At 45.1% G+C, this 14,560-nt stretch overlaps 2 protein-coding genes across 2 annotated transcripts in view; both read right to left on the bottom strand.

Moving 5' to 3' along the window:
• Positions 1-2,889, bottom strand: part of TRPC4AP (transient receptor potential cation channel subfamily C member 4 associated protein) — a 39,284-nt gene extending 36,395 nt beyond the window's left edge. The window contains exons 1-4 of the mRNA XM_058814982.1: positions 2,856-2,889; positions 2,093-2,145; positions 1,215-1,320; positions 616-899 (exon numbers count right to left, since the gene is read on the bottom strand). Coding sequence (XP_058670965.1) covers positions 616-899; positions 1,215-1,320; positions 2,093-2,145; positions 2,856-2,889 — 477 coding nt within the window. The remainder of the gene's footprint in view (positions 1-615; positions 900-1,214; positions 1,321-2,092; positions 2,146-2,855) is intronic.
• Positions 2,452-14,265, bottom strand: EDEM2 (ER degradation enhancing alpha-mannosidase like protein 2). The gene is made up of 11 exons (XM_058814672.1): positions 14,136-14,265; positions 13,958-14,068; positions 13,840-13,879; positions 12,783-12,888; positions 11,616-11,741; positions 10,057-10,268; positions 8,822-8,963; positions 8,426-8,550; positions 7,179-7,323; positions 6,033-6,154; positions 2,452-5,116 (listed from the first exon to the last, which is right to left on the bottom strand). The coding sequence occupies exons 1-11, from the start codon at positions 14,252-14,254 to the stop codon at positions 4,625-4,627; spliced, it is 1,740 nt and encodes a 579-aa protein (XP_058670655.1). The 5' UTR covers positions 14,255-14,265; the 3' UTR covers positions 2,452-4,624.
• Positions 14,266-14,560: the final 295 nt, after the last annotated feature.

Here is a 14,560-nt window from a genome sequence, read left to right as displayed (position 1 = left end):
CTCCATAAAAAGAAATTAATAGTCCACTATCCTTGAGCAGTTTTTCCTAAAAAAGTATCAGCACACGACAGGCACAGGCCCGGGGTAAGGAACTGATTTCACTCCTTGGTATTTCCCAGCATCATCAACTGGGAAAGATGACAAATAAGAAACAGACTTCAAGCAGTTTCTCATAAAACCACCTGCGTTAGAGAGCTAAAATGTCTCCTAAGCCCTAAAACCACGAGGCTGCCTTTGTGCAGGAAATACGTTTAAATTTCGATGCTGCATTGTTACAGTCCCAGGCACAGTTTCCTTTCTTTGCAGGGAAGGCCGCACCGAGCGAAGCGGCGGAGAACGGCCGGGCAAAATCCTGCGCTGCTCCTCGGGGCTGCCCGAGCTGGCTGAGCCCGGTGAGGCGGCGCTCGGAGCCCGAAGGCACCGGGGTAAAACCCGGGGAGCTCCGCAGCGCCGAGCCCGGCCTGGGAGCGGCCGTTTTACCCGAGCAGGCCCCGCCGGGCCAGCCGGGCTCTCCCCGGCCGTGCAGGAGGCGCTGAACCCCGGCCCCAAACCCCACGGCCCCCGCAGGCCCCGCGGCCTCCCCGCTCCGCCCGCCCGGCCCAGCTCCCACGTTACCTGCGCCCCGCGGGTCAGCCCGCGGCCGCTCAGCTGCCCGTGCCGCAGCTGTGCTAAGATGTTGGTGGTGGGGGCGCGGGTGCCGCCGGTGCCGGTACCGGAGCCGGGCCCCGTGCCGGCCCCCGCCACGGCCGCCATGGCCTCCGCGCTGGGGACACAAACAGCGAGCCCTCCTCTCGGGCCGCTCCGCCGAGCGCGCAGCCGCGGGACGCGCCAACATGGCGGCCGGAAGGGGCGCCCGCCGTGTGGGAGGGAGCGATGGGAGCCGCGGCCTGGCCGCGCTGCTGCTCCCCCGTGTTATGTGCGGTGTGAGATAATTCATGCTTCTAGGAAAGATATGTGAAATAAAGTTGTTAATAAAATTATATGTGTAACAAAAATCGAAAGCACTGACACTCAGCAGATTGCCACATCGAAATTGTGAAATTCCAGATGGCAGCAAGGAAATAAAGCCTCATTAGCAAGCGAAAGGAGGCGGCCGGTGCGGAGATGGGCCTTTCCCGGGGCTATCCAGGGAACACCCAACAGCGATGAACACCTGATAAGTGTGAAAAATGCGTATTTTACCCAACACAGACCCCCAGAATACCCCACCTCACCTCGAATGTTTGTTTCAAAGACAGATGCGTTGACAGCAATATCGAAGTCCACCCCCTCCTGCAGCACGTTGACAACTCGCTGGAACTCGGAAACATTTCCCAAGATCTGCAGGGAAACAGAATCAGGCTTAAGAGTTCATGGAAAAACAAAGAGCAGCTCAATATTTGGGGCTGATTTTAGTTGGTTTTACTATTTGGTGACATCATTAACTACAGATATTACTGTGAAAAATGCCTATTTTATGATTGGCTTTTCGCAAATATCAAAATGAATATTATATGTGTTGTGTTAGAAAGTAATGCTGTATTAATTCTCTTAAGTAGTGTGTTAAATATAGTTTTGGATTATAAAAAATGTTAAAATAGAAACTATGCTATGTAGGATACTTTTTTTAAAGAAAGGATTTGCAGTGAGATAGCAGCCACAGGACACCTGAATCTTTCACAGAAAAAGAATTTATCGCCCTCTTATCAGAAGAAATGAACTTCTCCCTGCCTCATAGGCGCTGTCAGGATTCAGAGGAAGAAGCTGACACTGACCAGACAGAATCCTGCGTTTGAATGAAATTTATGCATCATGTGTGAGGTGTATGAATATACAACAGGCTGTTGTTTTTAAGGGTTAATCCTCTGTTAACGTGGGTCGTTTTTCGGGCTCGTGCTGCCCAGAAAAAGGTACCAGGACGTCCTTAACTCTTTGTCTCTATTGTCTCATATTGTCCTAAATCAAAGTCTCCAAATTATTATTACTCTAACTGTATTACTATTTTTATAAGCATTTTATTACTATTAAACTTTTAAAAATTTAAAAACAAGTGATTGGTGTTTTTCACAATAAGTATCTTCGACCAAGATAACCAGAGTGGTCAGGAACACACATCTGATTCCCCTAACTCGACATCAACACTCCCAGAAACAGCATTGTCCAGCCCTGCACAGAGAAAAGAGACTTCATGCATATGCAGAGTGAGAAAAGAATAGGGGCACCTCTGCCTCAGGCAGAAAAATCTGTGTAAAATAGCCCTGGAGATGGCATTTGTGAACAGAGGGAGGTCTGAGGTTCACCCAAGCTTGATGCTGTCTCTGACTGTGGCTATCGTGGATCATATTTTCGATCACAAAATAAAATATCTTTTTTATTAATTTTTACAATAATTTTTTATTATTTTTATACATTATTAAATTGGCTTTATCGATTTTTACCTCTGACACCCCCAGCTCTGCCTCCTACCCCATTTCCATCCCAATGCCTGTATTTCCCTCAGTGAGGCCCAGCCACTCTGTTTTCTGTTTGAGGAAAAGATCACCAAGGACTCTGATCACAGTTGGTTTTTGTTAAAATAAAGGCTTTGTGAGATGGAATAACACTGGAACAAGGAACAGGTGAGGCTGTTCTTTTGTTCTGAGTCACCCAGGCCACAGCACTAATCTGAGATTAGCTCAGTTGGTCATAATACCAAAGTTTCAGTTCCTGTCTGGGCCATTGACTTGGAGTTGCACTCCATCATCTGTCTGGGTGCCTTCCTACTCAGACAATCTGGGAATCTAATCAAGATCCACCTAATTACCCATAGTAGCTATGCACAGATGAGTTCTCCCAGCTCCAACCATGCTGAGGAACAACCTCATATCCCAGCCTACAGCTCTTTGGTTCTGCTGCTGGAAGTTCCTGCATGAGGGTACCAAAATGCCCTGGTCAGGAGGGATCTAATGAGTTGGAAATCTACCCCCTGTCCCATTATTTTCCTCCACCTCACAGCCAGGACAATGCTGGGTTTCAGGACCTGACCCAGCACTGAGAAAAACTGTGGGAGAAGGCCTGGGGTTTGTTTTCTGCAGATTAAACAATGAAGAGCATTTGAGATGTGAACAGCTGGAAAATGAAAAGATAACCTATGGTGACAACAAGCAGCCACAACAAGAGCTTCATCATTGTCTAACAATGCCTGGTTTTGGGTGCTCCTGTCTCAGAAGGGCTGCAAGGGCTGTGTCAATGCAGAATTCCTGCACTGTCCCAGCAGCCATGAGAAAGAAGGACACAACCAAAAGCTCTGTAGCTTACCAATCCTTTCAATATACCTGTCCAGCACTGCAAGTGTCTCTTACCATAGCTCATTCACAACTGCAACAGGATTTCTACCCCAAAGGGTAAAATGCAAATTTTATTTAACTTTACAGCATTAGTATGGGTCAAAACAACAAAAAAAATTACTTTCTCAAGGCAACCACACAGCAGCACAGAGTGGGCACTGGTCCAGCTGTATTTAAGTATTTCCCTGCTCACAGGGATTTACTTCTCCTGTACCTCTAGCCCACTCAAATAATTGTAGCTTGCTCCAGCCTCCTCACTTTGCAGCAGGGTTGAAGAAACTCCAACACTTTTTTGCCCTGCTTTTGGTTGTTCCTTGGCCACACTAATTCCTCCTTTCCTGGTCACTGCACACAGCTGTTGCAAAGACACCAATAATGTATTTAAAGGTTTGGATGTGTGAATCAGCTGAACCCTGAGAGGTTCATGAACATCTGCTCAGCTGCAATTTCAGCCTGGGCTCAGCTCCCTTGCACCCAAGCCTTGTGCATGGCTCGTGTTCAGCTCAGCTGGGGCAACCCTGGGTGGCTGCACTGAGGTACAGTGAAATACCAAAGGGGGGGACCAAAGGGAAGTTAGAAAGAGGAAGGAAATGGGGAAATAAGAGATAAGCTAGCTACACTGTGGAACCAACCAAACATTTCCTAGTCCACCCTCCAGCTCAGTTTTTTGTCCAGACATTACCTGGATATTCACTAAAGCGGTTTTCAGGCAGGAGGTGCTGACCCACACTGATCTGAAACAGAGGGACTGAGCACTTTCCCATGTTCCAAGTGCTCCTCTCCCCCCACACCATCCTTAATGCCCAACAAAACTGAGCCTTCAACTCTAAATAAATAGTTTTTCTCCACTGGGCAGCAATTTTTCAACATGAACTACGTGTTTATAAAGTGGCCAGAAATAAAAGATGGAGCACACAGAGAATTGTGGTGAAGCTACAGCAATTCTTCCTCTTCCCCTTATGACAAGAAACTCAGGCTCATTTTTATAGAACAAAATAAGCTACTATCTTTCTGTAAGCCTCTAAAACTCACAAAATGCAAGAAAATGGTACATTTAACATGGAGACATTTCTTTTCCTGGACACCTGTTTGATATTCAGGCAACCAACTGCTTTGAGATCAGCAGCTCAACAGCATTAACAGCTGGTATCTGAGTCAATGGCTTAGAAAGGAGCAGTAGCAGAATTTAAAGGGAAGTTGTTTCACTTCATAATAGAATTCACATTGTGAGGTACCACACTTTCCATTATGAAACAATAAAAATATATTCCCAGAATCTGAAACGAGTTCAGTAATTTAAACTGGTTATGCAAAGAGGATCAGGTGTTATCTAGGAAGACCTGTCCCAGTACTGCAAGCTTGGAGTTAAAGGATTGACTGGGGCAGCTCAGGAGGGAGTATGAGCTTTTCTTAGAGTTTCTCTTCTCTCCAGCTTTCTCTGAAGAGGCATCTTGGGAGTCTTTAGCATTTTCCCCTTCACCATGGTCAGGAGCTCTTTTTAAAGTGAATTTCTTGGTTTTCTTCCGTGAGTAGAATTCCCTCATCAAGTCCTCCACCTCCCACTGCTCCTCTCTGCGCTTCCTGCAGCAGTGCAGGGCAGCAGGGTCGATGGGATGAGCCTCAGTGTTGAAGATGTACCCTCCAGCATTCAGGACACACTCCCCATAGGGTGTGACCACCACATCAAAGTCTGAGCCATCATTGTGGATGAAGTTGTCAGGGTCAAAGAGCAGGTACAGGTATTTGATTGTTTCAGCCAAGAAGAAGGATTCCATGCGGTTATCCAGCCTGTGGTCCCTCAAGTCTTTGATCTACAAGAGAACAGAGTGGGTTACAGTTACATTGAATTCAGTAAGTTATGAATTTAGGGAGAAAAATAAAACCAACTTGGAATTCATTTCAGTTAAACAGCACAGTATGACACCAACTCACCCTGTATCTTATTACAGAATGGATTGGGTTGGAAGAGACCTTAAAAATCATCTCATTCCATCCCCTGCCATGGCAGGGACACCTTGCACTATCCCAGGCTGCTCCAAGCCCCATCCAACCTGGCCTTGGACACTTCCAGGGATCCAGGGGCAGCCCCAGCTGCTCTGGGCAACTTGTGCCAGGGCCTAAGCACCCCTAGAGTGAAGAATCTCTTCCTAACATTTAAACTCATCCTCAGTTCAGTCTGGGCAAAGAGAAGAGATTCCCATCATTTCCCCACTAAAGAAAAAATCCTAAGGCTTTTACCTACTTACTCCAAATATTTTTAAGGAATTTTTTGTAAAATAGATCCTGATAGCATGTTTGAAATCCTCTATTAAATAACTTCATAAAAATCATTCACTGTACTTCTCATGTGTTTGACCAGATTTTCAGGCATACTGGGAAAGCAGGATCACACACCTGGCAGGAGGAGCCTGCACAAGAGTCCTCCTGCTCAGCCTCAACACCTACTAGAAATGCAGGAGAAGCTTCTGGTGCTTTCCCATGTTTTGGGCTCTGGGACAACAGCCCATGATAGAATTTGGCCCCCTGTGAGGAAGCTACAACCAGAAACATGACCAGCAATTACCAGAGCAGCTTCAGAGAGAAATACAAGGGGCTTGTTGGAAAAGAGTCATGTTTTGCCCGAAATGATAGCTTCAATCCATGACAAAACATCACTCATGAGAACACCTTCTGAAAGCTGATTTTTAGCAGCCCTTCAGCTGCCATGGCAGATGATTTAGCACTCACAGTTGCAAAGCCACAGTCCACCTTGCTGATCTTCTCTATGGACTCCACAGCATCTCTCCCCAGCTCCAGCAGTGTGGGGTCTCTCGTGGCACGGTACAGATACATCGCACTCTCAATCAGCTCTGCAAAGCACCCAAACATTGCCAGCACAAAGATTATCAAACCACACACACACACACAGAAGATGAGCTATTCCTTGAACTAATTTAAAAATACTTCAGCATAATCAGGTGAACAGCCTGGCTTGCCTGGCTCCAAGCACAGATTTTCCTTTTCCTAAGGATGTACTACAAAGAAATTCCCCCTAACTAGCTCAGGTAAATGTCACTAATGCTCCCTCCCACATTCAGCAAGTGGGAGAGAAGCAGGAGACAAAAAGATTAATACTCGGTTGTCAAAGTTAACAAAAAATGCTTCTGGAAAGGATTCCAAACAAGAAATTCAATCCTCAAAATAGAGTTTTTAAACAATAGAGTGGAAATACTCTATGCAGACAACATAGGTACCATCTGTGTTTACTTACTAAAGGAACAGGTGTTTATACATTAACACCTTTGATAATTAGGGCTGATGAGTATTTTTGGTAATTTGTCCAGTGTGGGTGTCACCTGAACACTCAGACCAAAAGGAAGTTCTTTATTCTCATTTACATTTATGGACCCACTAATCAGTTTAATTTTTTATTTTTGGTCAGAGTTGTAAAAAATGAGAAAAAAGAGAGATAATTTCCTTACAGTATCACAGACAACACAGAATCCCTCCTAGATGCAGAATTGGAACAGTCTATTCACACTCACTTTCACTTCCCAAATTTAAAGGACATAAGCAGTGCCTTTAACATTTCATGTGACTGAAGCACCCCATGCCAGACAATGTAACACTTAAACATGTCAAATCCCACACTGTGAACAAAATTCATTACCAGGCCACCTTTCAACAGTAACACTATGGTTTGCTTCCTGTTTCCTTCCTGTCTTTGTGAATGTGGGAAAACATAATCTGCAGCTTTAACTCTGGAAATCCCAGCTCAAATCCTGGCAGGAACTGAGTCAGAACAAAACTGGGGAGGAAACTGTGGTGCTGCAAACATTTGATCTCCCAACCAGAGCTAAAGCAAGAGTTCATGTCCCTTTTGAGTTTTTTTACCAGGCCTGAGTGGATATCCTTCCCTCTTGTCCACTGTGTATCCCTGGGGAATGTTGTAGAACTCAGGCAGGCCCCCAAACTGCTTCCAGACCGTGTAATAGTTGAGGAAGGTGCGCATGGCATTGTCCACATCCCCAATGAGACTCTGGAGACAGGAAACAGCAAAGAAACACGGCAGTGAAAAACCAGCACAGGAATTTGTGGAATTTTTCTTCACTCAGGGTCACCAAATGTGGTGGTGTTCACAGGGGTTCCAGGATGAGGGAAGAGATGAGGATCTGACTCCATGTTTCAGAAGGCTGATTGATTATTTTATGATATATATTATATTAAAAGAAAATGATATATTAAAACTATACTAAAAGAAGAAGGGATTTCATCAGAAGGCTAGCATGGGAAGGAATGGAATGATAACAAAAGCTCACGACTCTCAGAGAGTCTGAGCCAGCTGACTGTGATTTGCCATGAATTAGAAACAACCACATGAGACCAATCAAAGAGACACCTTTTGCATTCCACAGCAGCAGATAATTGTTTTTCTTTTCCTCTGAGGCTTCTTAGGAGAAAAATCCTGGCAAAGGGATTTTTCAGAAAATATGGCTACAGGAACTGATGCAATAGCACTGCTCTAGGCAAGGAAATACCCAGTGACTGAAATGGGTATTTCAGCAGGTCTGAGTGGGGTAACTGATACTGGGCATGATGCCTTAAGAACAACTAAGAATTAAAAGCTGCTTTTCTGGTGGATCACATTCCCACACCTGAAATCATATGAAGACTCTGATGTTTTTTTAAAGAAGGCTGTGTTTCTTCAGTCAAATATTTAGTCAATCACAGCATCCAATCTTTTAGTTAGGGAAACAAAGTCTCAGCCCAAACAAGAATGATGAGAAGGCAAAGCTCTTTATGGGAAAATATTCACACAAATGAAACATTTGTGAGGTGATAGAAAACGAGGTGTGAGTTTCTTTTTCCTCACATTCCCATTTGGACTATGGGACCGCTGTCAGTGGAGTTTGCTGCCACAGAGGTGCCCTCCCATCGTGCTGAATGGGAGACTATAGAAAAAAATCAACATTTTCTTCAACATCACCTTCTATAGGTTCAGGTTATTGCAAATTTCACCAGAGAACAAACCAAACTTTTAAACCTGCACAGATGAGATGATATTTGTAACTCTTTTCTTGAAGACCAGCCCCTGACACATGAAGAGAATCACCAGATGCTGCTGGTATGACAGCTCTTACCTGCAGGCCTGGCCAATAGGCTTCCAGAGACTGGAACACAGGCATGGACACTGTTCCTTTGTACATCTGAACCCACAGGTACCAATCATCAAACTTGGTGTAATTCTTGATAGCTTTGTTATATTCTGTAAAGAAACAGATGGGTAGGTAAGCCATCTGTAACAAAAAGAAAAAAAAAAAAAAAAAAAAAACAAAAAAAGAGAAAAGCTTATTTTTAAGAATGAGAGAAGCCCCTTTTTCACTTGAGCCACGTTCAATGACTTCCCAGGATGCTCACTTTGGTAACTTTGTTATCACAGACTGTTCAAAAGAATTACAGCAAAGCCTTCAGAACAGTCTAGAATGTGCCCCAATAGATCCTTCATCTCCTCCTTCCCACAGACAACAACCACTCACCTAAAAACATGGACATCAGCTCCTTGTCCTGCAGGAGGATGGCTCCTTTAACCAGGTACTCAAAGTAGGAGTCCACCCCTGCCCCAATGCCAGCATCCTGGGCCACCCACTTGGCAGTGATCACATCAATGTGGTTTCCCACCTGGAAGGAGAAAAGGAGAGGGGACTTAAAGTGACACAAGAAATCCTGGTCCTTCTTTCAGACATACAATGTCCATTCCAACCAGCATTTTTTCCATTACAGGACAATATAACTGTTATGCTTATATGCAAACTGTAGAAAATACAATTTCCATGGTGATAATGTATTTTATATATCTAATAAACATTTTATGCTTCCAATATCAACGCTTCACTGGCTAAAACAACACATTATAATGCTACTGTAAAAATGCACAATTTTAACATGAAATGTCTGGTCCTAATTCTGATCTTACAAATGAGTAGAGAAGGATGTAGAGGTGCAGATACAGAGACAGAGGCCAAGAATGTCAAAGGCACAAGAGCTGCCATGTTAATATTTAAATACATGCTGGCACTCTTCAGCCTGTGAACAAACCCAGCTGATGGAGGATTAAATACACAATCATGTCTTTCTTAGCAAATGTGAAAAAAGCCAGCAATGATCAAGGATTTGGGGTATAAATCAAAAATAAATAAATCCCAAAGCAAACAAAGGGAAACATTTCTCCGTGGCAATAAACACAGGGTATAAATAAATCTCTTTCAGTTCACATATGCAACAGCAACACTTCACAGAGGTTAAAAAAGCAGCAACAGAAAAGAGCAGGAGACAGTGAAAACAGAGATAACACTCCCAGCTCTGGGTATTCCTGAACACCAGAGCTGTACAGGCTGCTAATATCTCAGTGCACTTTACTCCTGTTCTCTTCCCTAGGCCTTTGTCCCTCCAGGCATCAGACAGACCTTTCATTAATCTGCTCCAGCTGCTGTCACACGAGCTGCAGCTCCCAGCAGTTGGCATTTGTGTCCCAGCCACATCTGGTGTGGGCCAGAACAATGGATAATGTTGGGCTGCTGCAGTGAAGCAGGGACGTGGATGCTGCAGGTGTTCAGCAACAATGGCAAACACGAGCCTTCAGCCCAGTTAGGAGCACTGTGGGTATTTATCCAACTCCATCTCCTCTCTGTTGGTGCTTTTTCACGCCTAGAATTGCATCCACAAAGCTACAGAAAAAGCAGCCCAGCACATCCCCAGTCCTTTGCTCACTCACCAGCCCAATATCCGAGCGATTTTTCCACAGTGCCTTCAAAGCCTTCCTGGCAACGTCCTCGAACACTGGGTCACCAGTGAGGTGGCTCAAGGTGGCAAACTCCACTATAAAGGTGCCAATTCCAGCAGTACAGGTGACTGGGGTCTCCCCAGGGTTTACTCCATGCAGCAGGTTCACTGTGCCATAGGGCATCCCAGTTGGGGTCTGGAAAGCTGGAACACAGGATTTTGGGGCCACAGAAATGCTCAGTGTTGTGTTTTACAGACTCTGAAGCAAACATGTGCCTCACATCCCACTGCACATGGGCAGGGAGGGGGGCTGGAGTAACTGCAGAGAACAAAATGAGAACTTGAGTGTGGTCCTGGGTGGGTCAGAGAGGGTATGCCAAGGTACACACTGCCAGCATGATATTTTCAGAAAAATCCCTTCACCAGGATTTCTTCTCCTGGGAAGCTGAGAAGCCTCAGAAAAGAATGAAAACAATAATTATCTGATTTTGTTTGGGAATGTGGTCTGGAGATAATTTACCAACAGGTGCATCTTTGATTGGTTCCATGTGAATTGTTTTTAATTAATGACCAATCACCATCAGCTGTGTTGGACTCTGAGGAGTCAGTCAGGAGCTTTCATTCTCATTCTTGTAAAGCCTTCTGATGTATCCTTTCTCTAATATAGTTTTAGTATATAATATAATATATAAAATATAAAAAAATATAAAATATAATAAACAAACTATAGAGCATAGAAAAAATATACGTAAGAAAATATAGAAAATAAAAAAATACATAAGAAAAGATAGAAAATATAAAAAAATATATAAGAAAATATAGAAAATATAAAAATATATATAAGAAAATATAGAAAACATAAAAAAATATATAAGAAAATATAAGAAAACAAAATATAAGAAAATAAATTATAAGAAAATATAAAAATATATATAAGAAAATATAAAAATATATATAAGAAAATATAAGAAAATTGATATGATATGATATGATATGATATATCAGCCTTCTGATAACATAGTCAAATTCTCGTCTCTCACCTCATCCTGGGGACCTCACAACACCACAGTACACACAGTCCTGGGAAGGTCCTGGGCATCTCTTCCACCTTGCCAGAGCAGCAGATTGCACCCCCACGTTTTTTTACAGCACAAGGTGGTCACTGATCACACTGGCCAGCAAAGTGCAGACAGTGAGGCTGTGATCAGCCCATGGGTGCACACAAGGGAACAGTGCCATGCCATGAGGGCACACAGCCCACAAAGAGCACATGAGGCAGCATCCTCTTGTCTTTACAAGCTGCTGTCTCACACCTTTATTTATTATTTATATTAAATATATTTCCCCTCAACAAGCACACTGATGCGTTAAGCACACACAGCACTTGGCATGCACACGTACAACAACATCATCCTCACAAATTAACCTGGAGCACTGAGCTTGGAGCCCAGGGACCACAGGACTGGTTTTTGAGCTGGCTCATCCACAGTGCATCTCCCACCACAGGCAGCTCCTGCTCCCCAGCACAGTCACACACACACAGGGGCTCACCTGGCAGCAGTTTGCGAGCTGCTTCCTCAGCCATCCTCAGGAGGGGTCCTGAGCACGGCCAGCCTGCTTCCACTTCAACTCCAGCCTTCCTGGAGAGCAGGTGAGCAGAGAGGAGCCCTCCCACCACTGCAAGGACACAGCAGAATCCATTACACCATGTGGGGAGGAAGGAGTTTAGGGAAGAGAAGAGTGATTTGTTTCTTGCTGGGCAGTAGAAATATGTGGAGTGACAGGATAAGGGGTGATGGCTTTAAACTGCCAGAGGGAACGGTTAGGTGGGATATTGGGAATAAATTCTGTCTGTGAAGGTGCTGAAGCCTGGCACAGGGTGCCCAGAGCAGCTGTGGCTGCCCCTGGATCCCTGGCAGTGCCCAAGGCCAGGCTGGACAGGGCTTGGAGCACCCTGGGACAGTGGAAGGTGTCCCTACCCCAGGGGGGTGGAATACATGATCTTTTAAGGTCCTTTCCACCCAAACCACTCTCAGATTCTATGACATATTTCTTTTTTCTAGGAAGAGTCAAGAATTTCCATGTGACAGCAGCTGTGAGTTATTAGCTATATACAGCAATTACTTATATGGCTAATACAGCTATATTAGCTAATATTAGGTATTTCACTATGGTCACATAACAACCACAGAGAAATTACACTGCTGCAAAAATTGGCACAGCAATATTTGACAGGACAAACAACAGAAGCATAACTAACAGTTATAATAAACACTGTTTTTTAAAATACATATAAAAAACCCACTGTTTTTTAAAAAACACTGTGTTATTTAGCTAGATGGCACTGAAGCAGTCAGGCATTCAAGGTGCAAGACTCCAAAAGCCTTTGTGATTTTGAAGGAAAAAAAAAATTCCCAGAAATTGATAATCTATACTTTAAAACAGTATACAAAAACAACAGGATAAAATCTGTATTCCTGCAGTGAAAAATATATTTATTCCAAAGCTCACAGCAGAATACTGAAAGTGCCACATCTGCTTGTCTTGAGACAGGAAGCAAAAAGGGATGCGCAAAAACTGAAAGGAAGTGACGTTTGTTTGGGGTTTTTCTCTCTGTTTATGGGTCCTCTCACTCTGCATCCCAAATTCCCTCTGACCAACTCTGAGACTCATACAGGAAGGAAATCCAACACAGACCCCCAGAATACCCCACCTCACCTCGAATGTTTGTTTCAAAGACAGATGCGTTGACATCGATATCAAAGTCCACCCCCTCCTGCAGCACGTTGACAACTCGCTGGAACTCGGAAACATTTCCCAAGATCTGCAGGGAAGCAGAATCAGGCTTAGAGTTCATGGAAAAACAAAGAGCAGCTCAATATTTGGGGCTGATTTTAGTTGGTTTTACTATTTGGTGACATCATTAACTACAGATATTACTGTGAAAAATGCCTATTTTATGATTGGCTTTTCGCAAATATTAAAATGAATATTATATGTGTTGTGTTAGAAAGCAATGTTGTGTTAATTCTCTTAAGTACTGTGTTAAATATAGTTTTAGGTTATAAAAAATGTTAAAATAGAAACTACGCTATGTAGGATACTTTTTTTAAAGAAAGGATTTGCAGCAAAATAGCAGCCACAGGACACCTGAAGCTTTCAGAGAAAGAGAATTTATTGCTCCATTATCAGAAGAAATGAACTTCTTCCCGCATCGAAGACACTGTTAGGATTCAGAGGAAGAAGCTGAGACTGCCCAGCCAGAATCCTGTGTTTGAATGGGATTTATGCATCATGTATGAGGTGTATGAATATGCAACAGGCTGTGGCTTTTAAGGGTTAATCCTCTGTTAAGGGGGCTTGTACTGCCCAGAAAAAAATACCCAGACATCCGTAACTCTTTGTCTCAATTGTCTCATATTGACCTAATTAAAATTGTCCAAATTATTATTACTCTAATTGTATTATTATTTTTATAACCATTTTACTACCATTAAACTGTTAAAAACAAGTGATTGGCATTTTCCACATTATTAAAAATTGACAGTTCCATCTTTCAAAAATCTTTTTTCACACATTTCAGAACTTTACATCAGAGGCTGTCAGCAAAGGGGCGCCCTGCCACTCTCCCCAAGGGGTGATGCAAAGGGAAATGGAAAGTTCTCAGGTCAATGAATAACTGACTTTTGGCACCAACCACATAAAATCCAGGTGTACAGGTGGCACACAGAGACCTTGAGCAGGCTGCGGGCACTCAGGGCTGGCACCTACTCACCAGCAGCGTGTCCAGAGCATCGATCAGAGTCAGGGAGAAGCTGCGGAGGACAGAAGCGAGGTGAGACCCGGCAGAGGGGGGCGGCCCATCCCTATCCCACCCCGGGAGCAGCCCTTACCTGCCCCAGGTGTCCTGGCCGTCGCACGTCAGCGGCCGCAGCTCGTCGTAAGGGAAGGCGCTCTCCAGGTAGTGCTCGTAGGCGTGGTAGAACATGGCCCGCACCCGCTCTCTGCGGCACAAGCAGGCGCGCTCAGCCCGGGCCCGCCTGGGCCCCGCACCGCCCGCTCCGTACTCACCGGTAGGAAGCCACGTCCAGCCCGCGGGCGGCCGCGCCGCTGCTCGCCGGGAGCCGCAGCGCCAGGAGGCACAGCAGCGGGCCGAGGAAACGCCGCATGGCCGTGCCGGGAGCCCGCATGGCCGCGTCCCGCACCGGGACTCGCCTCCCGCTCCCTCCCCAGCGCCCTCACTGCAGCCTCAGTGCAGACCCCACCCCTCCTCCCACTCCAGCCAATGGAAGGGCTCTCCGCTTCTCTGTGCCCCGCCCCGCCGCCCCCTCCAGCCAATGGGAGCGGCGAGCGCTCGACGCACGCGCTGGCGGAAGCGCTCTGCGCTGCGGAGCCGCGTCCGGGGCGGTGCGGGACGGGACGGGGCTGGCGGACGGAGCGGGGATGCGCCGGTGGATTTTGGGGTGTCGCTGCCACCTCGGCCGGGCTGAGGGGTC

This window comes from Ammospiza caudacuta, chromosome 15 (genome assembly GCF_027887145.1).
Source record: "Ammospiza caudacuta isolate bAmmCau1 chromosome 15, bAmmCau1.pri, whole genome shotgun sequence".
Taxonomy (NCBI): Eukaryota; Metazoa; Chordata; class Aves; order Passeriformes; family Passerellidae; genus Ammospiza; species Ammospiza caudacuta.
Note: the sequence above shows the minus strand (reverse complement) of the source record. Positions and strands in the feature narration are given on the sequence as shown.

Excerpts from the sequence above, each read along its gene's own strand:
- EDEM2 (XM_058814672.1), bottom strand. The coding sequence starts at position 14,254 with ATGCGGGCTCCCGGCACGGCCATGCGGCGTTTCCTCGGCCCGCTGCTG. Across the intron at positions 14,069-14,135 it reads CTGGACGTGGCTTCCTACCG|AGAGCGGGTGCGGGCCATGT; the intron begins GTGAGTACGGAG and ends CTTGTGCCGCAG. Across the intron at positions 13,880-13,957 it reads GGCCAGGACACCTGGGGCAG|CTTCTCCCTGACTCTGATCG; the intron begins GTAAGGGCTGCT and ends TGTCCTCCGCAG.